The 25,586-nt window shown below is 49.7% G+C and overlaps 1 protein-coding gene across 1 annotated transcript in view; it reads left to right on the top strand.

Moving 5' to 3' along the window:
• TRAIP (TRAF interacting protein) overlaps positions 1 to 25,586 on the top strand; it is a 54,518-nt gene that overhangs the window by 26,584 nt on the left and 2,348 nt on the right. The window contains exons 9-15 of the mRNA XM_030569004.1: positions 11,189 to 11,276; positions 13,221 to 13,310; positions 13,590 to 13,678; positions 22,815 to 22,970; positions 23,224 to 23,272; positions 24,643 to 24,768; positions 25,400 to 25,523. Of these exons, the coding sequence (XP_030424864.1) occupies positions 11,189 to 11,276; positions 13,221 to 13,310; positions 13,590 to 13,678; positions 22,815 to 22,970; positions 23,224 to 23,272; positions 24,643 to 24,768; positions 25,400 to 25,523 (722 nt within the window). The remainder of the gene's footprint in view (positions 1 to 11,188; positions 11,277 to 13,220; positions 13,311 to 13,589; positions 13,679 to 22,814; positions 22,971 to 23,223; positions 23,273 to 24,642; positions 24,769 to 25,399; positions 25,524 to 25,586) is intronic.

Below are 25,586 nucleotides of genomic sequence, written 5' to 3'. Positions count from 1 at the left end.
CAAAGGGGTGGCAAAAATTTCAAATGCCTTGTGGCAAACCCCAGCTTTCTTGCACCCCATCTCTAAGAGGGCAGAACAAAAGTACTTTGTGCCTGCCAAGGGGCATGAATACCTGTACACCCACCCTGCCCCCAACTCCCTGGTGGTCGAGTCAATCAACCACTGGGAGAGGCAGCTCCAACCAGTCCCTACTCCGAAAAATAAAGACTCAAGGAGGCTGGACTTATTTGGGGGAGAGGTTTATTCGTCCTCTAGTTTCCAGTTAAGGGTGACGAATCAGGCTCTCCTGAGTCTGTAGGAGTTCAATTTGTGGGGCTCTCTGCCCAAATTTGAGGACTCCCTCCAGGAACGTGACAGGAGTTCAAAGCTCTGATGGAGGAGGGTACAGCGGCTGCCAGGGTAACCCTGCAGGCCGCATCGAATGCTGTGGATATGGCTGCAAGGTTCATGGCCTCCGCGGTGTCCAGGAGAAGGGTATCGTGGCTCCTGCTGCCTGAGCTGTCCAGTGAGGTGCAGAACTCCTTGCAGGACCTCCCATTTAATGGCGAGGCCTGTTTGTGGAACAAATGGACATGAAGTTGCACAGCCTGAAAGATTCCCGCACTACCTTGAAGACAGTTGGCCTCTATGTCCCGGCTCCAGCTTGGCCCAAGTTTAAGCCTCAGCAGGCTTCCACCCAGGCCACCCACTCTAAATACAGGCTCCCTTATAAAAAGTCACAGAACTATAAGAAATGGCCATAGAGGCAGTCTCAGTCTGCCCCTCCTCCTGGGTCCTCCAAGGGTAAACAGGTGGGGAAACATCAGTTTTGATGGGACACCTGGGGGTGACCTACCAGTTCACAACAGGGATCCACCCACAATAAAGCTTCCCTTCTCCAACCGCTTGTGTGCTTTTTCTCCTGGAGTGATCGCGGCTGACTTTGGACTGTTGGGTGCTCAACACCATCTCCCAGGGCTACACTCTCCAGTTTACCTCTACCTCACCCAACCACCCTCTGCACCCGTCCCTTGTCTCACAAGGCCCTGCTAGAGCAGGAAGTGGGGCGGCTCCTTGGCTTAGGAGCGGGGGAGCTGTTGCCAGTGGAGTTCAAATGCAAGGGGTACTACTCCCGCTATTTCCTTATCCTGATGGCCAAAGGGAGGCTCAGGCCCATCCTGGGCCTCCGAAACCTGAACCAGTACATGATAAAGCTCACGTTTCATGTGGTTTCTCTGGCCTCCATCATCCCCTCCCTGGATCCCAGGGACTGGTACGCTGCCCTTGATCTGCAGGACACATGCTTCCATATTCATATTTTCAAGGGGCACAGGCGCTTCCTTAGTGCTCCTGCCCAACTGTGAAACAACCAATTTATGGTCCTCCTGTTTGGCCTGTCCACTGCTCCCAGGGTATTCAGAAAGTACATGTCTGTTGTGGCGGCCTACCTCAGACATTGTGGGGTCCAGATCTTCCCCTAGTTGGATGACTTGCTGATCAAGAGCAATTCCCAGTCACAGGTGTGGGATCACATGGCACTCCTGTTCCCGTGCGCCACCCGGGGACTATTGGTGAACGACACCCATGTCCACGTTAGTCCTAGTCCAGCGCATAGAGTTTATCGGGGCAGTCCTGAATGTGATGATGTCCAGTGCCTCCCTCCCACCAGACAGATTCGAGACCCTGAAAGGATTCATCAACACGGTCACAAAGTTTCCCATGACGATAGCCAGAGCGTGTTTCCAGCTCCTTGGTCACATGTCGGCATGCACGTATGTGGTTCACAATGCCAGACTCAGGATGAGATCCCTCCTGCTCTGTTTGATCTTGTGTTCTCCCAGGCCAGAGACAGGATGGACACGGTCCTCACTGTGCCCAAGCCGATGATCGCCTCCCTACAATGGTGGTCCTCCCTAGGGAATATGCTCACCAGGGTCCCATTCAGGGGCAGGCCAACGAAGGTGGAGCTAGTGTCAGGCTCCCCACCCCAGGTCTGATATGTCAATGTGCGGGACGATCAGACCCAAGGTCTGTGATCTGTGCAAGACCTTGTCCTGCATATAAACATCAAGGCGGTCCAGCTGGCGTGCGTGGCCTTCTGCTCACACCTGAAGGGCAGAGTGGTCAGGATTCTCGCGGACAATGTGACCTCGATATTTTACATCAAAAGGGAAGGCAGGGCCCGCTCCTCTGCCAGGAAGCCCTCAAGCTGTGCGACTTCTGGATAGCCCACGATATTTGCCTACAGGCCTACCACCTATTGGACACCTGGAACTCATGGGCGGATCACCTGAGCCGAGACTTCTCCTCTCAGCACAAGTGGTCTGTACACCCAGTGGTGGTGCACAGACTTTTCCAAGAGTGGAGAACTCCTCAGGCGGACCTGTCTGGGACTTGGCAGAACCACTGGTGTCTCCAGTTCTGCTCCTAGCGGGAGCTCTGAGCCCTTCCTACTATCCTGGTCAGGCCAGTTTCTCTATGCCTCCCCCCCGCCCCCCGATCCCACTGATCGGCCAGGTCCTGGAAAAATTAAAGACAGACAGAGCCCGGGTCATCCTGATTGCCATTGCATGGCCTGTCATAAACAGATAGCTAAGGGTTAATGTCTCTTTCACCTGAAGCACCTGACCAGAGGACCAATCAGGAAACCGGATTTTTTCAACTTTGGGTGGAGGGAATTTTGTGTCTGGGGTCTTTGTTTTCTGGCTGCCTGCTTTCTCTGAGCTTTGGAGAAGTAGTTCTGTTTTCTAATCTTCTGTTTCTAAGTGTAAGGACAAAGAGATCAGATAGTAAGTTATATGGTTTCTTTTCTTTGGTATTTGCATGAATATAAGTGCTGGAGTGCTTTGATTTGTATTCTTTTTGAATAAGGCTGTTTATTCAATATTCTTTTAAGCAATCGACCCTGTGTTGTGTCACCTTAATATAGAGAGAACATTTGTATGTATTTTTCTTTCTTTTTTTATAAAGCTTTCTTTTAAGACCTGTTGGAGTTTTTCTTTACTTCAGGGAAATTGAGTCTGTACTCACCAGGGAATTGGTGGGAGGAAGAAATCAGGGGAGATCGGTGTGTGTTGAATTGGCTAGCCTGATTTTGCATTCCCTCTGGGGGAATAGGAAAGTCCTTTTTGTTTCCAGGACCGGGAACGGAGAGGGGGAGTCACTCTGTTTGGATTCACAGAGCTTGTGTCTGTGTATCTCTCCAGGAGCACCTGGAGGGGGGAAGGGAAAAAGGATTATTTCCCTTTGTTGTGAGACTCAAGGGATTTGGGTCTTGGGGTCCCCAGCGAAGGTTTTTCAGGGGGACCAGAGTGCCCCAAAACACTCTAATTTTTTGGGTGGTGGCAGCAAGTACCAGGTCTAAGCTGGTAACTAAGCTTGGAGGTTTTCATGCTAACCCCCATATTTTGGACGCTAAGGTCCAAATCTGGGATTAAAGTTATAACATGAGTGGCAGCGGGTGGGAGATAGACAGAATCCAGAAGCCAGTAGGAATATTATATTTTTCTTTTCTCTGCTAAGGGCTTTTTAGCAGAGAGAAACAGTTTTGGTTTTAAAAGAGAACCAGAGAAAAAAATTTTTTTTCTCTGCTCTCTGTGGCAGTTTGTGGCTTGCATGTTAAGCAAGAAGTCGTTAAGGTGCTATCACGAGTCTTTTGTCACACAATAGCACTCCCATTGAGAGTCATACCAGCACTATATAAATGCAAATAAAGTGGTTTTTCAGGTTTACTTAACATTGAAGATTAGCTAAAGGCACTGTTGCTAGGCAGACTTCAGGAGGCAACAGAGAGCCTGCAGTTCAGAAGAGAAACACCGGAGAGCACCCCAACACAAGAAAACAGGAACCATGTCTACCAAGGCAAAAATTGAGGCCGAAGACCAATTCAGAGAAGCTGAACACAGGCGACAACTGGAAATAAAACAAACAGAGATGGAAATAAGAGAGAGAGAAAGAGAGGCAGCCTACCAAAGAGAACAGGCAGCCTACAAAAGAAAACTAGAAGAAGAAGAGTTGGCCCACAGAAGGAAGCAAGAAGAAGAAGAGGCGTCCCACTGCCGAGAAATGGAAAAACAACAAAAAGAGAATGAAGAGAAGGAAAAACAGAGAAAACATGAACTGGAGTTGGCAAAAGCTGGGCTGCATGTGCCAGCCAACCCTAACAACCCGGCGCCAATTATTGCTCCACAGCACAGGAAATTTCCCACCTACAAGGCAGGTGATGACACCGAGGCCTTCTTGGAAAATTTTGAAAGAGCCTGTCTTGGGTACAGCATCCCCGAAGACCAGTACATGGTAGAATTAAGGCCACAACTCAGTGGACCTTTAGCAGAGGTGGCAGCTGAAATGCCTAAGCAGCAAATGAATGACTATAAACTTTTTCAAACCAAGGCCAAATACAGGATGGGGATAACCCCAGATCATGCCCGTCGGCGCTTCAGAACCCAAAAGTGGAAACCAGAGGTGTCATTTCCCAAACACGCCTACTACACTGCAAAAAAACTATGAGGCCTGGATAACAGGAAACAACATTCAAACCTTGGAAGAACTGAACCTCCTCATACAAATGGAGCAGTTCTTGGATGGTGTTCCTGAAGACATCACACGGTACATACAAGATGGAAAACCCAAAGATCTCGCTGAGGCGGGGGAGATTGGAGCCAAATGGATGGAACTGGCAGAAAGCAAGAAAGCTACTGTCAAGGGGAACGATTACCACAGGGGGCACACAGACCATAAACCCTACAACCAAGGACAGCCAAAGACCCCACATACCACCCAAGTAAAGCCACAGACACCCTACCCTTCCACCTCACCAGTCTCCAGTAACTCACCTCGGCCCAGTGACCCATCAGATGGAAGATGCTTTAAGTGTAATGAACTGGGACATATCAAGGCCAACTGTCCCAAGAACACCATGCGAGTGCAATTCATTACACCACCATCACACCAAAGATCCCCAGGCCCGGATGCCTCTCAAATACCCTTGGAGCGAAGGGAAAATTTGAGAGTGGGCGGAAAGAAGGTTACTGCGTGGAGAGACACGGGGGCACAAGTGTCAGCTATCCACCAATCCTTCGTTGACCCCAAATTCATCAACCCAAAGGCCAAAGTTACAATTTACCCCTTCATGTCACAAGCTGTAGACTTGCCTACAGCTCAACTGCCTGTCCAGTACAAAGGCTGGTCAGGAATGTGGACTTTTGCAGTCTATGACAATTATCCTATCCCCATGCTACTGGGGGAAGACTTGGCCAACCAGGTGAGGCGGGCCAAGAGAGTGGGAATGGTTACACGTAGCCAAACCAGGCAAGCTTCCAGACCCATTCATGTTCCTGAGCCGTCCACAGAGGCCCCGTCTGTGTTACCAGAGACCCAGACAGAGGTAGTGGACCCGGATTCCATGCCTACCACTGAAACAGCCACAGCATCTCCAGTCCCAGGCCCGGAACTGGAACAGCAACCAGCACCAGCAAGTGCAACCACATCTTCAAACTCAACGCCAGAGGGCGCCAGCAAGCCAGAACTGGCAGAAGCAAAAGACAGCCATACCCAAAAGGCTCAGCCAGAGCCTGAAATACCCTCAGGTGCACCAGCGGAGAGCGGTTCACCAGCAACGGAAACAACCCCATCACCTACATCGCTTCCAGAGGGACCAAGTCCAAGTCCACAGTCTGAGGAAGAACTGGTGACCCCAGCCTCAAGGGAACAGTTCCAGGCTGAGCAGGAAGCAGATGACAGCCTTCAGAAAGCGTGGGCGGCGGCACGGAGCACCCCACCGCCTCTCAGCTCTTCTAATCGATCCCGGTTTGTTATAGACCAAGGACTTTTATACAAGGAAATTCTTTCTGGTGGACACCGGGAAGAATGGCAGCTGCAAAAACAGTTGGTGGTTCCAACTAAGTACCGTGGGAAGCTCTTAAGCTTAGCCCATGATCATCCCAGTGGCCATGCTGGGGTGAACAGAACCAAGGACCGGTTGGGGAAGTCCTTCCACTGGGAGGAGATGGGCAAGGATGTTGCCAAGTATGTCCGGTCTTGTGAGGTATGCCAAAGAGTGGGTAAGCCTCAAGACCAGGTCAAGGCCCCTCTCCAGCCACTCCCCATAATTGAGGTCCCATTTCAGCGAGTAGCTGTGGATATTCTGGGCCCTTTCCCAAAAAAGACGCCCAGAGGAAAGCAGTACGTACTGACTTTAGTGGACTTTGCTACCCGATGGCCAGAAGCAGTTGCTCTAGGCAACACCAGGGCTAACACTGTGTGCCTGGCCCTAACAGACATCTTTGCCAGGGTAGGTTGGCCCTCCGACATCCTTACAGATTCAGGGTCTAATTTCCTGGCAGGGACCATGGAAAAACTGTGGGAAACTCATGGGGTGAATCACTTGGTTGCCACCCTGTACCACCATCAAACCACAATGGCCTGGTGGAAAGGTTCAATGGAATTTTGGGGGCCATGATACGAAAATTCATCAACGAATTCTCCAATAATTGGGACCTAGTGTTGCAGCAGTTGCTGTTTGCCTACAGGGCTGTATCACATCCCAGTTTAGGGTTTTCACCATTTGAACTTGTGTATGGTCACGAGGTTAAGGGGCCATTACAGTTGGTGAAGCAGCAATGGGAGGGGTTTACGCCTTCTCCAGGAACTAACATTCTGGACTTTGTAAGCAACCTACAAAGCACCCTCCAACACTCTTTAGCCCTTGCTAGAGAGAATCTAAAGGATGCTCAAGAAGAGCAAAAGGCCTGGTATGACAGACATGCCAGAGAACGTTCCTTCAAGGTAGGAGACCAGGTTATGGTCTTGAAGGCGCAACAGGCCCATAAGATGGAAGCATCATGGGAAGGGCCATTCACGGTCCAAGAGCGCCTGGGAACTGTAAACTACCTCATAGCATTTCCCAATTCCTCACTAAAGCCTAAAGTGTACCATGTTAATTCTCTCAAGCCTTTCTATTCCAGAGACTTACAGGTTTGTCAGTTTACAGTCCAGGGAGATGATGCTGAGTGGCCTGACGGTGTCTACTACAACGGGAAAAAAGACGGTGGCGTGGAAGAGGTGAACCTCTCAACCACCCTGGAACGTCTGCAGCGGCAACAAATTAAGGAGCTGTGCACTAGCTTCGCCCCATTGTTTTCAGCCACCCCAGGACGGACTGAACGGGCATACCACTCCATTGATACAGGTAATGCTCACCCAATGAGAACCCCACCCTACCGGGTGTCTCCTCATGCCCAAGCTGCTATAGAACGGGAGATCCAGAACATGCTACAGATGGGTATAATCCGCCCATCTACCAGTGCATGGGCATCTCCAGTGGTTCTGGTACCCAAACCAGATGGGGAAATACGCTTTTGCGTGGACTACCGTAAGCTAAATGCTGTAACTCGTCCGGACAACTATCCAATGCCACGCACCGATGAGCTATTGGAGAAGTTGGGACGTGCCCAGTTCATCTCTACAATAGACTTAACCAAGGGGTACTGGCAAGTACCGCTAGATGAACCTGCCAAGGAGAGGTCAGCATTCGTCACCCATGCGGGGGTGTATGAATTCAATGTCCTTCCTTTCGGCCTTCGAAATACACCCGCCACCTTCCAGAGGCTGGTAGATGGTCTACTAGCTGGACTGGGAGAATTTGCAGTTGCCTACCTCGATGATGTGGCCATTTTTTCAGACTCCTGGCCCGAACACCTACTCCACCTGGAAAAGGTCTTTGAGTGCATCAGGCAGGCAGGACTAACTGTTAAGGCCAAAAAGTGTCAAATAGGCCAAAACAGAGTGACTTACCTGGGGCACCAGGTGGGTCGAGGAACCATAAACCCCCTACAGGCCAAGGTGGATGCTATCCAAAAGTGGCCTGTCCCACGGTCCAAGAAGCAGGTCCAATCCTTCTTAGGCTTGGCCGGATACTACAGGCGATTTGTACCACACTACAGCCAAATCGCTGCCCCATTGACCGACCTGACCAAAAAGACCCAGCCAAATGCCGTTAAGTGGACTGATGAGTGTCAAAAGGCCTTTACCCAGCTTAAGGCGATGCTCATGTCTGACCCTGTGCTCAGGGCCCTGGACTTTGACAAGCCATTCCTAGTAACCACGGATGCATCTGAGCGTGGTATAGGAGCAGTGCTCATGCAGGAAGCAACAGATCACAACTTCCATCCTGTCGTGTTTCTCAGCAAGAAACTGTCTGAGAGGGAAAGTCACTGGTCAGTCAGTGAAAAGGAATGCTATGCCATTGTGTACGCCCTGGAAAAGCTACGCCCATATGTTTGGGGACGGTGGTTCAAACTACAAACTGACCATGCTGCACTAAAGTGGCTTCATACTGCCAAGGGAAACAACAAGAAACTTCTTCGTTGGAGTTTAGCTCTCCAGGATTTTGATTTTGAAATTCAACACATCACAGGAGCTTCTAACAAAGTTGCTGATGCTCTCTCCCGTGAGAGTTTCCCAGAATCCAGTAGTTAAAAAGTGTTCTTAAAATGTAGAAGTCTGTTAGTTATATACTTAGGGGTATATGTAAAGGTGCATGTGTTGTATTAATCTGTTTATTTTCAAGTTCTAGAAGGAAATCGCCGCCAGTGAGCTTCCCCACTGTCTGCAATTTGGGGGGCGTGTCATAAACAGATAGCTAAGGGTTAATGTCTCTTTCACCTGAAGCACCTGACCAGAGGACCAATCAGGAAACCGGATTTTTTCAACTTTGGGTGGAGGGAATTTTGTGTCTGGGGTCTTTTTTTTCTGGCTGCCTGCTTTCTCTGAGCTTTGGAGAAGTAGTTCTGTTTTCTAATCTTCTGTTTCTTAGTGTAAGAACAAAGAGATCAGATAGTAAGTTTATATGGTTTCTTTTCTTTGGTATTTGCATGAATATAAGTGCTGGAGTGCTTTGATTTGTATTCTTTTTGAATAAGGCTGTTTATTCAATATTCTTTTAAGCAATCGACCCTGTGTTGTGTCACCTTAATATAGAGAGAACATTTGTATGTATTTTTCTTTCTTTTTTTATAAAGCTTTCTTTTAAGACCTGTTGGAGTTTTTCTTTACTTCAGGGAAATTGAGTCTGTACTCACCAGGGAATTGGTGGGAGGAAGAAATCAGGGGAGATCGGTGTGTGTTGAATTGGCTAGCCTGATTTTGCATTCCCTCTGGGGGAATAGGAAAGTCCTTTTTGTTTCCAGGACCGGGAACGGAGAGGGGGAGTCACTCTGTTTGGATTCACAGAGCTTGTGTCTGTGTATCTCTCCAGGAGCACCTGGAGGGGGGAAGGGAAAAAGGATTATTTCCCTTTGTTGTGAGACTCAAGGGATTTGGGTCTTGGGGTGCCCAGGGAAGGTTTTTCAGGGGGACCAGAGTGCCCCAAAACACTCTAATTTTTTGGGTGGTGGCAGCAAGTACCAGGTCTAAGCTGGTAACTAAGCTTGGAGGTTTTCATGCTAACCCCCATATTTTGGACGCTAAGGTCCAGATCTGGGACTAAGGTTATAACATCCCCCCCCACCCCCCGGATCCCACTGATCGGCCAGGTCCTGGAAAAATTAAAGACAGACAGAGCCTGGGTCATCCTGATTGCCATTGCATGGCCCAGGCAACATTGGTATGGAACCTTCATGTGCCTGGCGGTCACCCTGCCATTGCCGACCTGCCTGGATCTGCTCTCCCAGGACCTGCTCTCTCCCACCTCAACCTAGCAGCACTCCACCTTACTGTGGCTGCTCAATGGTTAGGCCAGGGGAAAAGGATGTGCTCAGAAGGGGTTCAGGCATCCTCTTGGAAAACAGGCGACCCTCCATGAGTCGGGCCTACTTGGCAAAGTGGCCTTGGTTTTCCCGATGGGCATCTGAGTGAGACGTTTTCCCTGTGACTTCCCCGATCCACCTCATTTTAGACTACCTCCTTCACCTTAGAGCCAAGGGCCTGGCACCCTCGTCTGTCAAGGTGCATTTGGTGACCATATCAGCCTTCCACCCGCCGGTGCAGGGGCACACGGTATTCTCCCATGCTATGACTGGCCAATTCCTTAAGGGATTGGATTGTCTCTTCCTGTACATTAGTCCCTGCTTTGAGCCATTAGCTACATGCTCCTGGTCGTACCTCTCATGGAAAGTAGCCTTTCTGGTGGCGATCACTTCTGCTAGACGGGTCTCAGAACTCAGGGCCCTGACCTCCAAGCCCCCGTACACAGTGTTCCATAAGGATAAAGTCCAGCTCCGCCCACATCCTCAATTACTCCTGAAGGTGGTCTCCGTCTACCACATGGGTCAGGACATTTTCCTGCCAGTCCTCCCAAGCCCCATGCATCCAGTGAGAAACGCCGCCTCCACACACTTCACTTGAGACAGGCTCTGGCCTTTTACCTGGAACGGACTAAGCCTTTCAGGAAGTCTTTGCAGCTGTTCATTGCCTTGGCTGAATGCATCAGGAGTCGACTGATCTTCACTCAGAGGCTCTCCAACTGGATCACCTCGTGCAACCATACCTGTTATGACCTTACGGGAATCCCTCTGCCGTCAATTGTGAGGTCACTCAACTAGGGCGCAAGCTTCGTTGGCTGCCTTTTTAGCCCATGTCCCCATTCAGGACATTTGCAGGGCTGCCACATGGTCTTCAGTTCACACGTTCACCTCGCGTTATGCAGTCATCTCCCAAACCAGGGAAGACGCTGGATTCAGCAGGACTGTGCTCCATCCCGAGAGTTTGTGAACTCCTACCCACCTCCAACAGATATAGCTTGGAATCGCCTATTGTGGAATACCCATGAACAATCACTCACAGAAGAAAAGACAGTTACCTTTTCCATAACTGGCGTTCTTCGAGATGTGTTGCTCATGTCTATTCCACGTCCCACTCTTCTTCCCCTTTGTCGGAGTTGTCTGGCAAGAAAGAACTGAGGGTGAGGGGAGCGCGCAGCACCCCTTAACCACATCATAGAGGCGCCACTCAATGGGATTCTAGGAGCGCTCCCCTACAGGTACTGCTAGGGGGAAAACTTCTGGCACCGGTGTATTTGACAAGCAGACACACCTATTGTGGAATAGACATGAGCAACACGTCTCGAACACCAGTTACGGAAAAGGTAACTCTCTTTTCTGCAGCCGTGGAGCTGTGAATCAGGTATCTGCAGGCAGTATGTGATCATTTGACTCCCGTTAAGAACTCTATCTCAAAAGCCTAGAGTGACTGTAGTTTGGGCTCTTTCCAGGGAATATGAAAATCTGAAAGAGGCTCGGAAGGCATCTAGTGAGATGACTGAGAAGCTGAAAAAGGAGCTGTTTTCTGCCAATAATAAGGTAAAGAAAGTACAAGGAGTTGCACATCAAAGGTGTCTGGGTGATTTCTGTTCTGTTCGTGTCCTCTGCCTCTGCCCCTGCCCTTCGCTCACAGTAAGCCCTGCTCCTGCCAGCCAGCTGTATCAGTTACTCTAGCCACTGCTTGGTAAACTGAAAAATTCAGCTGGTGCTTCCTTGTGCTTGGAGCATGTGTTTGAAGAGCCCCACTGATTGACCAATCTGTTATCCTAAGCTGTTTAAAGAACCAGGTAAATCTCTCTCTTCTTTACAAGTCCAGAGCTTGTAACAGAGCAAATACTATAACTAACCCCTGATGGAATGTTCTGCCCTCTTGTGTATAGGGCATTTGTGACCTGCAGCAAACTACCATCCCTGCCCTCTATAGCTCACTGTCTGAAATAGGTGCTGTTGAAAGGTGCGCTTGGGGGCTCAAGTGACATTGGTAATGTTAATTTGCTGTTGGGTATCCAAGCAGCCGTGGCCTTCCCAGCCCTGGTGATCTGGCAGGTCCTGTCCTGGCCAGTGGCATCCCTTGACAATTTGGTTGAGGTCTGTAGCTGCTGATCCAGACTAGAGGTGGGAGTGCATTGCCAAATAGGAATCCCTTGGCCCTCTAATGTCAGCAGAGCAGATCTATTGTAATTTTGAGTGGCAGGGATTGAGTACAAGCTGGAGTAGCCAGGGGTATAATCACCGTACTACTGAAGTCCCGTAATGTCATAGTCCAAGGTCCTAAAACAGAACTGCTTTCCTGAATTGGTGAAGTTGTAGTGACTGGCATGTTTGTGTTGTACTAATGCTGATGCAGCAAAGCTGCTGTCCCTGTGGGAGTGGTGAGGCCCCATCATCACTGTCCTTCAAGGTGGCAGTCCTGATTCCCTTTGATCTGATATGTCTCAAATCCTGTAGAAATTCAAATGATTGAACCGAAGTGCAGCTGTTGCCATCCATGTGTTAAACCATGGAAAAGCTGTCACCATGAGACTTGAAAGCTCAGGAAATCACCTGTGAAACTTCTCTGCTGGAGGCTGGGTCTGAGATAAACCACCATGGGATTCCCTCTGCAGGCAGCTTGAGGGAATGAACAGGCATGGCTTGCTTACACTAGAGTACACCAGCGATCTAGGCCAGTGGTTTTCAAACTCTTTATCTTGTGACCCAGCTGAAGAAAAGTGTTGATGCCCGTGACCAAACATAATTATATCTTTTAACTAGAGTTTTCATAAAATCATAATATTGCAATACATTCCACTTTACATAACTAACACTAGTCTTAGTAAGCCTATTGTAAGGAGTGTGGGAGGTGGCCCAGGGTAGGGCAGAGGATGGGATGCGGGGGTGAGGGGTCTCTCTGGGGGTGAGGGCTCTAGGGTGAAGCTGAGGATGAGGAGTTCAGGGTGCAGGAGGGGGCTCAGGGTTGAGATGGGGGGGTGAGGGCACTGGGGTGAGGGATGGAGTTTGGGGTGCAGGCAGTTAGCTCCAGGGGAGGGGCCTGCGGCCCCCCCCCCCGGCTGACAGCTCCGGAGGAAGGTGCCCCTCTCTCCTGGCCTGGCACAGAGCTCCAGGGTCAGGGGAGAGGCCCACAGCAGCCCTGCAAGCCCCAACTTGCTCCCCTCCTCAGTTCCCGCCCACACCCTACCATTCTCCTTTCCAGGTCCCTGCAGCGGGGCCCTTTAGAGCTGCTGCATGGCAACAGTCATTATAATTCAAATCAGCAGTGCCTGACATTCCGCAACCCAGTACTAGTTCGCAACCCGTACTTTGAAAAACACTGATCTAGACAATCTAGAGTGGCTGCCCTGCGTCTCCACTGTGGGGAGTTCAATTCTCAAACAGTAGGGCCTGAAAGTTGACTGGGAAAGATAGCTTGTGCTTGCTGTATACCTGATACGTGCTTGGGATCTTTTCCTATCATTGCACTGTTGAACTGTTCTTACTCTGCAGCGGCAGAAAACATTCTTGGAGTTGGAGAAGATGAAAGAGGAGTTAAAAAGCACCCAGAAGGATCTGAGTAATGCAGACAAGGAGATTATGGTGAGATCCTCCACTCCTCAGCCTACAGTAGCTGGTAGCAGTCCGTGGCCTACAGCTGCAGAGCTAGGACTTGTGCCAGCTCTAGCTGGACACTTAGCTCACTGTCCGTTCCTGTTATGTCGCCTCTCTCCTGATCCTGTTTGAGACTCTGTCTGTCCCCTGTGTTGCAGCCTGTGGGCTTTCCTGAGTTTTATGGGCAGGAAGATGCAAACTCTCTCTGGCACAGGCTTTCCATTTCCTCATCTGTGCTCTGTTGTTGGTTTTTTGGTTTTTCTTCAGAGTTTGAAGAAGAAGATTGGAATCCTGCAGGAGACTCTGAAGGTGCCGTCTGTAACCAGCGAGACGCTTAGCCGACTGGTCTTTGAAAGGTTAGATGGATGCATTCTCTGGGAATCAGTGTAGTGCACATAGAGGCTTACTGGGTGCTCTACAGACATGGATAGGGATGAGATCTTGGCTCCAAAGAGCCTTCCGCCTAAATCGGAACAGAAAGCTGGGGTGTGGGATGCAGCAGAAAGCAGTAGCTGAGGTTGAAGTGGGGCAGGCATTGTGGTAGCTTAACCTTTGTTCCCTTCAGGTGGTTCTGCACATTCACATTCTGTACTGCACTGCCTGTGATGCCTGACCTTGTAACCTTCTTCTAGCAGGGTCATCTAGAGCTCTTCTGTATCTCGCCCATCCTCTGTCACTGACATCCTGACAGCAAGATTGGATGGGGTGGAGCTCCCTCACCACCTCACTTCCTTCCAACTCTTGGCCTGCATGGATGTGAACCTTGCCTGGCTCTTTGGAGCCTGAGTCGTTCTCTTTTAGAGAGCTAGTGTTAGCTTTGTACTATAGTGAGTGTGTTTCACAGGTCTGGTGGACTCAAATCCCAACCTCCTCTCCTTCTTTGGGAGGTGCATTTCCTGCCCAGCTGGCTTCTCAGCATTTGACAATCACATGTGGTCCCTCGGAGAAGAGTGCTCGCCTTCTGGGTGTTTGACTTGTCAGACCTTCACTCTCAGAGCCCTCAAGGACAGGGAGACTTGTTTGCAGCTCCTTCTTGTCAAGGAAGCTCTCGATGCTAGACCCTTTGGATCCCATCCCTCCTCAGATCCAGAGTCGAAGAAACCGATTTTGGCTCCTCTCGCTTTCAGTGGCTCCCAGTGGTCGAAGGTTTCCAAGAGGCCACACACTGTCGGGGCCAGATTGGGTTCCTGCAGTTCCCTCAGTCAAGCCTCCAAGGCTATGCATGTCCATACCGAAGACCACGCGGTCAGATCTGACTGCCCCAGTTCAAGAAGAGAGTTCGAGAAACAGTTCAGCCACCCTCACAGGTCCTGTACCTAGTGCCTTGAAGATACCCAACCCCCATGGCACTCCTCCTGCTGCAAGACCAGGGTCAGTTCTGAATTCCACTTCCAAATCCAGGAAGATGGATTCGATTGTTGTGTCAGAATCGAAGCCATTGATGCTTTGATTTCCGTCTGTCCCATCACCGAAGGAAAAGAGGCATAGGAACAAAATGACCGCTGCATCAAACTTTCAGATCCATCTGATTCTCCCAAAACTACTATGGTTCCAAAGCTGTGGCTTCAGTCTTGTGATAGGAGGAAGAGATCAGAGGGCGCTGCTGGTTCTTCCTGTGAACACCTTGTGCTTCCTCCTCCTAGGACCCTTATAGGGTCACTACAAAGAACTGGATCTCCCTACTCTTCTCCAGATCAGCAGTTATCCCTGGTACATTCTGTGTCTGATACATAGACCTGATACAGACCTGGATCTTTACCAGGAGGAAAATAGAGGAAGAATGCAGAGACCTGTGGCTTAATTCATACCACCCTACAGTCTGCCTCCTGCAAGAATGTTCCTGAACCTTAGTTGCTGGGGGAACTTGTTGTCCTGTGGCCTTATGGGGGGCTACCTCGGGAATTTTGCTATTATCATCTGTGTAGGCAGAGAGGTAACTTTTTTTTCTTCTGCAAAGGATCTGGGAGTCCAGAGTTCCTCAGATTGACACTACAGATGGTGAGACTGGAAATGCTGTCTGAGGAGGAAGATGAAGAGGTAGTGCCCTTCTTTGAGTAGTAGCATTTGGAAACAGATTATGAACGTGATTTATCACCAGATGTATGTGGAGGTGGCTTCAGCCTCCTCTCCTGAGGATGCTACACAGTTCCACAATTTAATGGATTGTATGGTATCCACTGTAAATCTTCCTGCAGTGGCTGTGGAAGAGACTTCTCACCTGGTGTTTGATATCCCTGAATGCTACTTCAAGGAGTAGAATCCCTACCTATCAGATGGTTTGCTACAGCCGGCTAAATCCATGTGGGCCTTGTCGGCTGCTTGTCAGCCTGTTTCTGACAAGTTGTATCAGATACCCTCTGAGGGGCGCTCCTACTTCCATACCCATCCTATCCCTAAGGGCAGGACTAAGTCAACCTAAGTTACGCGACTCCAGCTACATGAATAGCTGGAGTCGATATACCTTAGGTCGACTTATTGCAGTGGGTTGACAAGACAACGATCAGCAGTTGATTTAGCGGGTTTAGTGAAGACCCGCTAAATCAACTGCATGTCAATCTCCCAGTAAGTGGAGACAAGCCCTAATTCACTGGTGGTGACTGCTGCCAGTCGCACCGCAAGATCTGGACAGCCACACTCCACTATAGACAGCAAGGAAAGAGAAAGGATTGAGTCGTTGGGGAGAAAAGTTCTGTCCATCGTTCCTCAGTATTAGGGCGGCAAATTATCAGGCAGTCATGGCCCACTTACAGGAGAAGATGACACTGTTTTTACAAGTCTTACCTGATGACAGAATCAGGTTAGCAAATGCCATTTTAATGGAGGGCCAAGATGTAGCTACGCACTCCCTCTGGGCCTCCTTTGACTCTTCAAATTTTGCTTCCAGAGTACTGGCTGCTTCTGGGGCCATTAGGAGGCATGTGTGGCTTCGTTTATCCCCTCTAGCTCTGGACACGAGGAGTAAATGGGAGGATCTCCCCTTCAGAGAGGAGGAAATATAAAGGATGCAAGATTGACAGCCATTTTCTGGATTTGATTCCCTTCTGGGCCTTCTTTCCAGTATGGGACATCTTAAAAGAAGACAGGCTGACCTAGAGGCAGATTGAGCAGATAGGCGTCTTTATTGCAGTACCTGTTCCCCTTATTTTTTATTGAATCAGAGATGTCAACCATGGCAACAGCCTGCAGCCTTCCAGAGTCAGCCTAGAAAGAGGCCTTTCAAACCTAGGTCTAGCTCTAACCAACCTGCTTCCTCATCCATGTCTTCAGCTCAGAACACATCTGAGTTTTGACAAGATGTTTGAGAGTCAAGAACCAATCTACCTCCTTTTTTGGGGGCAGGCTACTCTACTTTCTCAATGTATGGAAGCAAATTATATCAGATCAATGGGTGCTAGAGAAAACAGAAAAGGCCTATGCCATATAATTTGAAAAATTGCCTCCCCACACCCCTTACCCCTACATTTCCCTCTCATTAGAGGAGACACTTAAGACTATTCTTGCAGAAGTAGAAAAGTTGCATCTGATAGGAGCAGTCAAGGAGATCCCTGTATGTGTGAGAGGTTAGGGCTCTTATTCCTGTTACTTTCTGGTACAAAAAAGGATTGAGGGTATGGGGGGGGGTCATCCAGTACTACCCTGAAGGGATCTGAACAAGTACATTTTTGGAAGCTTCAGTTCTGTATATTGACTTCAACTTCCGTCATCCCTTCTCTGTAGGTCATGGATTGGTTCACAGCTCTTGACTTAAAAGATGCATGTTTTCATATATTGACTCATAATAGTAATCACAAATACTTTTGTTTTGTGGTAGCCAGACACCACTTCCAGTATGGGGTCATAGAATCGTAGACTATCAGAGTTGGAAAGGACCTCAGGAGGTCATCTAGTGCAACCCCCTGCTCAAAGCAGGACCAACACCAACTAAATCATCTTAGCCATACCTGGGGTGGGGAGCCCATGTGGAGGACATTCAGACCCAAGGTCTGTGGTCCACGCAGGATCTTGCCCTGCATATAAACGTCAAGGAGCTCAGGGCAGTCTGGCTGGCGTGCGTGGCCTTCCGTTTGCACCTGGAGGTCAGGGTTCTCACGGACAACACGGCCTTGACGTTTCACGTCAACAGGCAAGGCGGGGCCACTCCTCTGCCAGGAAGCCCTCAGGCTGTGGAGCTTCTGTATAGCCCATGACATTTGCCTACAGGCCTACCACGTACTGGGCACCCAGAACTCACGGATGGATCACCTGAGCCAAGACTTCTCCTATTAGCACGAGTGGTCTCTACACCCAGAGGTGGTGCTCACACTTTTACAAGAGTGGGGAACTCCCCAGATGGACCTGTTCATGACCTGGCAGAAACGCCGGTGTCGCCAGTTCTGCTCTGCAGGGGGAGGGGTGTGGGTTTTATCTCCGATGCCTTCCTTCTCTCCTGGTCAGGCCAGCTTCTCTGTGCCTTCCCCTCGATCCCACTGAACAGCAAAGTCCTGGAAAAGATAAAGGTGGACAGGGCCTGCCTGGATCCTTCTGATTGCCCCGGCGTGGCCCAGGCAACATTTGGTACGGGACCCTCACGAGCCTGGCGGTCACCCCACCATGGCCATTGCCATCCCGCCTGGATCTGCTCTCCCAGGACCAGAGCTGCCGCCTCCACCCCAACCTAGTGGCACTTCACCTCACAGCGTGGCTGCTCAGTGATTAGGCCAGGAGAAAGGACATGCTCGAAAGGGGTTCAGCGCGTCCTCTTGGAAAGCAGGCAACCCCCCATGCGTCGAGCCTACTTGGCAAAGTGGTCTCGGTTTTCCTGGTGTGCTCAGCAGGGCTGTCCTCCATCCTGAGAGTTTGTGACCTCCTACCCACCACCAACAGATGTAGCTTGGAATCACCTATTATGGAATACACATGAGCAATCACATGAGGAAGAAAAGACAAGTTACCTTTTCCGTAACTGGTGTATTTCGAGATGTTTCTCATGTCTATTCTACATCTCACCCTCCTTCTCCTCCGTCAGAGTTGTCTGGCAAGAAGGAACTGAGAGTGGGGGAGCACACAGCACCTGTTATACCATGCCATAGAGGCGCCACTCCAGGGGTCGCTAGGGGCACTCCTATGGGTACTGCTAGGGGAAAGACTTCCGGCACCAGTGCATATGGTGAGCATGCACACCCATTGTGGAATAGACATGAGCAACTCATCTCAAAGAACACCAGTTATGGAAAAGGTAACTGTCTTTTCTCCAGTTTGGTTGACTGGAGGTGGACATGTTCACAATGAGTTCCAACAAAAAGTGTAACCTCTTCCAGTGCAGAGTGAGCAGGGACAGTCTATCCTTGTCATATGCTTTCCTTCTGCATGGGGAAAGGATTTGATGTGTGCCTTGCTATTGATTCAGAAAGTAGTGAAAAACATGTCAGGGCAGGGCAAGGATAATTCTCATTACCCCAGCCTGACACCATCAACGGTGGCTTACTGATCTTCTTCAACTGTTTGGCAAAGTCTTTCTGTGTCTTCCTCTGTCTCCAGACCTACTATCTCAGCAGGAGGACAAGATCTTTCACCCAGACCCACCGTCTCTTCAGTTGACAGCATGGGTGCTCGAACTTTGCTCTTGAGTAGTCACATTCTTCATCTGTTCAGGGCAGGCTAATTAACTGTAGAAACTAGTAAACTAGAGAGCTATTAGTGTTTAAAGAGGACCAGATTTTAAGCATAGAAGAAGGGGAAACCTGATTGCTCTGTATCTGCTTTCATTCCTTATACTCTGGAATACTTAATGTACTTGAAGTCTAGGGCTTATCTAACTCATTGTTAAAAGTCCCTTTGGCAGCCAATTCTGTGTGTCATGCTTTATTTAGTAGTGGATTGCTGTTTCTTCGTTCAGACAAAAGGTTTATGAAAAGTTTTTATTAAATGTATGCTGTCTGGTTTTGGGATCTCAATTTGGTGTTGGCCATGCCCCTTGAACTAAGTGTTCTTTCTAGCATTTATCTATCAAAACAGCTTTCGTTATTGCCATCATGTCAGCTAGGAAAGTGAGTGAATTGAATGGCCTTGTGGCTGATCCACCTTTCACTCCTTTTCATAAAGACAAGGTAGGTCTCAGACCTGATCCCAGGTTCTTACCAAAGGTGGTGTCTGATTTTCATAGGCAGTGTTATTGTAGCAGTGTTAGTGCTAGAATATTAGAGACACAAATTGGGTGAGATAATATGTTTTGTAGACTTACTTTGCTGATGAGAGAGACAAGCTTTCAAGCTTACACAGAACTCTTCTTCAGGTCAAAAGAGCTCTGCATGAGCTGATCTGTCTCACCAACAGAAGTCAGTCCAATAGAAGGTATTATCTCACTGACATTGTCTCTCTGATTTTCATGTCAGTCAAACAAATAATTTGCCCTACCTCCCCCCCCACTGCACTCTCATAAGGGGGAATCATCCTACACACTGTGTGCACCAGACGGGCTCTCGCCTACTACTTAGAACTAAAAATTGTCATAGATCATCTAGATTGTGCCATATGCTAAACACCACATGGGTTATATGGTTTCTTCTTCGAGTAATTGCTCATGTGTACTCCACAGTAGGTGTGCGTGCTTGGTACGTGCACCAGTGCCAGAAGTTTTTCCCCTAGCAGTACCTATAGGGGGTGGGAGCACACCCCCCCCCGTGACACCTGGAGTGACGCTTGCCCGGTGTGGTATAAGGGGAGCTGCACGCTCCCCCCCCGCCTCAGTTTCTTCTTGCCGCCAGTGAAGGTGCGTCGGAATGGCTCTGCTCCAGCTTTGCTGTAGCTCGTCCCCAGAACTGTTCGTTCATTTAGTACCTGTAGTTAATTAGCTGTTTAGTTAGTTTTAGTCAGTCAGTGAGCCTGGGCCGAGGCATGCCCCGAGACCCAGAATTTAAGTTGTGCGGTTCTTGTTGGTGTTCTGTGCCAAGGAGCGACCTGCACACAGACTGTTTGCTGTTTTGAGAGAGACCCACACCAGCGAAAGGTGCAAAATTTGCAAATTGTTTAAGCTGCGGACCAAAAGGGAAAGAGACATTAGGCTCCGGACCATTCTGATGGAGTTGGTGCTGACACCAACCCCAGCACACGGCTCCGAGCCGGTACCAGACACCACGGTGTTGGTAAGCGGCATTCAGCCAGTGCCTTTGACCAGTCAGCACCCCTCCCCATCCACGGGACACACCAAGCAGACCAAGACTCCCTCCTCGCAACGGCACCAAGGGAAGTCTGGAAAAGAGGCTAGGCCCATGTCGGGCAGTCCTTAATCCCCATCAGGCCCCAGGCCCCTGACTTACGTAGAGCGGAGTAGCCCAGCATCTTTGGAACAGGCCTCTCCAGATGTCTGGATGCCTTCCACACCCAAAACCCTCCAGGCAGCCTGGGACATCGTGTCCATGCCAGTGCTCAGAGCCCCGCTGATGTCAGCCCTGCACTCCAGAAGCACGCTGCCGCTGGAATCTCTGCAGTTGCCTCTACTGGTACTCTAGACCCCCAGTTCCACAGTGGGACTTAGACCTGGTCTTAGCTCATCTCACAGGGTCCCCTGTTTGAGCTGTTGGCCACGTCCTTCTGGTCTCACCTTTCGTGGAAGGTGGCATTTCTGGTTGCTATCACGTTGGCTGGACGAGTCTCGGAGCTCAGGGCCCTGACCTCTGAACCCCTGTACACGGTTTTTCACAAGGTCAGGGTCCAGCTCCGCCCACACCCCGTGTTCCTCCCTAAGGTTATCTCCACATACCACATGAGTCACGACATTTTTCTGCCAGTCCTCTGCCCCAGGCCTTGTGCATCCAGTGAGGAACACCACCTCCACACGCTTGATGTGCAGCAGGCTTTGGCTTTCTACCTCGAGTGGAATAAGCCATTCAGAAAGTCCTCATAACTGTTTGTCACCTCGGCTGAGTGGGCGAGGGGCCAGCCAATCTCTACCCACAGCCTTTCCAACTGGATCACTTCATGCATCCGATCCTGTTATGAGCTGGCAGGCGTTCCCCCGCCGCCCATTGCGAGGGCACACTTGACCCCGGTGCAGGACTCATCTGCTGCCTTCATGGCCTACATCCCCATCCGGAACATTTGTAGGGCTGCCACGTGATCCTCAGTTCACACATTCACCTCGCACTATGCGATCGTCTCCCAACCCAGGGACGACGCCAGGTTTGGCAGGGCTGTCCTCCATCCTGGGAACTTGTGACCTCCTACCCACCTCCAACAGATATAGCTTGGAATCACCTATAGTGGAATACAGATGAGCAGTCACTCAAAGAAGAAAAGATAGTTACCTTTTCCATAACTGGTGTTCTTTGAGATGTGTTGCTCATGTCTCTTCCACATCCCACCCTCCTTCCTCTCTGTCGGAGTTGTCTGGCACGAAGAAACTCAGGGTGGAGGGCATGCGCAGCTCCCTAAATACCGTGCCAGGCAGGTGCCACTCCAGGGATCATGATGGGTGCTCCCCCTACGGGTACCGCTGGGGAAGATCTGGCACCAGTGCAAGTGGCAAGCATGCACACCTACTGTGGAATAGACATAAGCAACTAATCTCAAAGAACACCAGTTACAGAAAAGGTAACTGTTTTTCCCCATCCTCTCCCTTGATTAAACAGTGTATTGCTGATTGTTACATGTTAGCAAAAGTTTCTGTACCTGCTTTAGTGTGATCACATTCCCTTTGCTTGTCACAGGCAGGTTCCAGTCATTGAAATTTGCAGAGCTTCAACCTGCACTTCGGTGCACACTGTAACCAGACACTATGGTTTGAACTTGGTCTCTAGGGCAGATGCTGGATTTGTTAAAGCAGTGCCTCAGTCTCTGTTCAGTTAGGACTCTGCTCCCATCTCCAGGTGAGTTTGAGCACTGCTCCTGAGACTGCCAGTATACGTGGGGCAATATGCAGAGCCACTCAAAGAAATGACCTTAACTTACTTGTAACCGGTATCCCTCGAGATGGCTCTGCATGCTTACCTTTCCCATCTGCCTCCCCTTCTCTATCAGAGTCCTTGTTTGTTCTGTCTCTGGCTTTGCAGTGGTGTCGGAATGGTATGGGAGAGCCCTAGCTGAGCCTGCTAGTAGGAGATGGTGCAGTCCCCATAAGTGTGAATGTGCAGAACCATCTCAAAGAACTCTGGTTTTGTTGTTTTTGTTTTTGTATCTTTCTCATACCCTCTCATTTATACTAGGCTGATGTGAGGACAGGGGTTTGTAGGTATCCGGAAGCATGTGTTCAGAGAGGGACTCAGGTGTAATTTGGAAAGCTCTGAGGGAACAAAATGAAGGGGTAGGTTATGAGTGAAACTCCAGTTTTGCTCCTAGTGGCTGTTGTTATAACTCAGCATTAGAGAAGTGTCATTATAACTACTCTAGATTTGTTAGGAGATCCTATCAACTTTGGGATCCTAGTTAAAAATGTTGGGCTGAAGGTCTCTCTTGTCTGTCTGGTGGACGGTATGTAACTTGATGGTGATGGATGACATGTCTGAAATGGCCTTGCAGCCCTGCTCCTGTGGAACTGCTGAGCCCAAAGCTCCACCGCCCAGCCCATAGCAACAAGATGGACCTGGACACCACCTTTGATGTTGAGATACCTGAGCATCAGCCTCACAAGTCAATCACAACCCCTGCAAAAAAACCCAAGCTGGATAAAAAGCCGTGAGTTCTCCCCTTTCTCCAGTCCTAGGTGGGACCAAGGGGACCAGGCTTCAGTCACTCTAATGCTCACATTTCTGCTGAGCATCAGGATCTCTGCCCATTTGATTCATTGCACTAGGAGACATTAATTTTTGTTTGGCCTTCCATCTAGCTGCTCCTCTCCCCTGCAAATTCTTTGCTAATTGCTGCAGTCCTCTGAAGCAGTGAACCTACAGCAGATAGACATCTGACTCACTGATCTGATTTCTTACAGGCCTCTTGTGACAAACCTAGCAAAAAAAGTTCTGAAGGAAACAGTGGAGGTAAAGTAACCAATTGCTGGCCTCTTAGATCCCCCTGCTTTTCTCAATCTGGTAATAGACTTAAGAAATTGACCAGAATATCCCTCCACTTGGGCTGTACAGCCATCGTGCTCTGATCTTAGTACTGCAATACATGCTCCAAAGTGCATCGCCTAAACCAGTGTTTTTCAAAGTACGAGTCCCGACTTAGTACTGGCTTGCGGAATGTCAGGCACTGCTGATTCAAATTATAATGTTTGTTGCAACGCAGCAGCTCTAAAGGGCCGTGCAGCAGGGACCTGGAGAGGACAGAGGTAGGGGGTGGGCAGAAACTGGGGAGAGGAGCAAGTTGGGGCTTGCAGGGCTGCTGTAGGCCTCTCCCCCAGCCCTGGAGCTCACTGCTGTCAGCTAGGAGAGAGGGATTCTTCCCATGGAGCTCCATGCAGAAGAAGAGAGAGGCCCTTCCCCTGGTGCTCTGTGCTCTGTGCTGCCTGCTGGCAAGGAGAGAGAGAGGGGCCCTTCCCCTGAAGCTCCGTATTCCCCCTGCTAGCAGGTAGCAGGGAGAGAGGGGCTCCTTCCCCCGGAGCTAGCAGCTGCCTGCCAGCAGGAAGAGAGCCCTTCCCCTGGAGCTAGCTGCTGCCAATGGGGAGAAGGCTGTGGGGAGTCCTCTGGCCCCAGCCCTGGGGCAGCCTGCCTGCACCCCAAACTCCTCATCCCTGGCCCCACCCTAGATCCCTCACTCCCCACACCCACCTCCCACACTCCTTACCATAGGCTTACCAAGGCTAGTGTCTAGTGTTATTTGAAGTGGGTTAAGCTGGAATGTTTTGCAATATTATGTTTTTATGAAAACTCTATTTAAAAGATATAATTATGTTGGGTCACGGGCATCAACACTTTTCTTCAACTGGGTCACGAGGAAGAAAGTTTGAAAACCACTGGCCTAGACAGTGTTCATGCAAATGCTCTAACACAGCTGCCCAAGTCCAGGGGCTATTCTAGCCTTCCAGACCACCTGTTCTTAATAGTTTTGGGGCATTTCTACAGTGCACTCACCTGGCACACACACTGTTGCTATTGCCAATGACACCAGTGGTGTTAAACTCTAAGAATCCTGGGGGCAAACACTTTGAAAAGAGCTGATCTTACTAGCCACATGAAACACAAACACTTGCTCCTAAGCTTTGTTCTTAAAAGCAAGAAACCATAGACATTGATACTGACTAGCTGAGAAGCTGCAGTTCCATGGTCCACCTTAAAAGAATAAACCATGGGTACATGAGCTATAATTCCTAAGCTGCTTGGTACGGTTTTCAGTGCTATCTGTTTCTGTAAATGAAATTCATGGAGTAAAGCTGCTCATGCTGCCTTTCCTCTCTTTCCTGGGACAGAACTGGGCAGGTGAGCCAGAGGAGGACCCTCTAGAAGAATTCTTTCCTGCATTCATCAGGAACTCGGTTCTTTCCAGGAAGCCACCTGTGGGCAGCCTGCTGGGGCCACACAAGAACTCAGGAGCTGTGAGTATGTGCCCTGGCCAATCAGAGCAAGGATGCTGCTCCCTGCCCACCAGTGGTGGAGGCTTGTCAAGAGTCAGTCGTAGGCATTCTAGCCCCTGAGTGATCTAAGTGGGAGTGAATGAAAATGAGACTCTTGCTTTTCCTATGTGTTTGTGGATGTGAGAAGTGGCTAAAGACTTCTCTTTAGAGCCCTCTGTCTTCCCTCATCCACTGTGAAGCTAGTCAAATGGCCATAGCCCTTCACTGAGATCCTGTCCGCCATCAATGCTCTAGCTCGGCAGCTTGTCTGTCTCCCCTACGTTTCCCACTAAAGGTCCTATTTCTTTAAGGGGGGTTCTGTCCGTTGTGTAAGCTTCCATCAGAATATGGTCAAGTTCTTCAAAAGTGACTTTGGACACCCAACTTGGAGACCCTCAAAGGGTCCTGATCTTGAGAGGGCAGTTGCTTAGCATTTCCTGAAACTCTGGCTTCTTTATTGTCTCAGGTCAGGTACCTTAGTCTGTACATTATAAGGTGCCTGGAACTGTCCCTCACTTCCAGTACACAGCAAACTTCCAGCTTGGGTGAAGTACCTAGTATCACCCAAGAGGCAGACCTTGTGTGGTGTTATATCTTCTCTCTTCTTTTCTAGGTGAGAATGGGGTATGATGGCTTAGGAGGTAGAACTAAGTTCATACAGCCCGTATCCTTCCCCACCATCTGCGCTGTGGAAATAAGCGGGCAGGAATCTCTGCTTTGCTTCCCTCTCATTTGGGGCGAGTATCTAGGGTGATTAATGCATGGGCTTCGCTTGGGAATGGGCTGGGGACTCTTTAAGG

The sequence above is a fragment of the Gopherus evgoodei genome, chromosome 7, assembly GCF_007399415.2.
Source record: "Gopherus evgoodei ecotype Sinaloan lineage chromosome 7, rGopEvg1_v1.p, whole genome shotgun sequence".
Classification (NCBI taxonomy): domain Eukaryota; kingdom Metazoa; phylum Chordata; order Testudines; family Testudinidae; genus Gopherus; species Gopherus evgoodei.
Note: the sequence above shows the minus strand (reverse complement) of the source record. Positions and strands in the feature narration are given on the sequence as shown.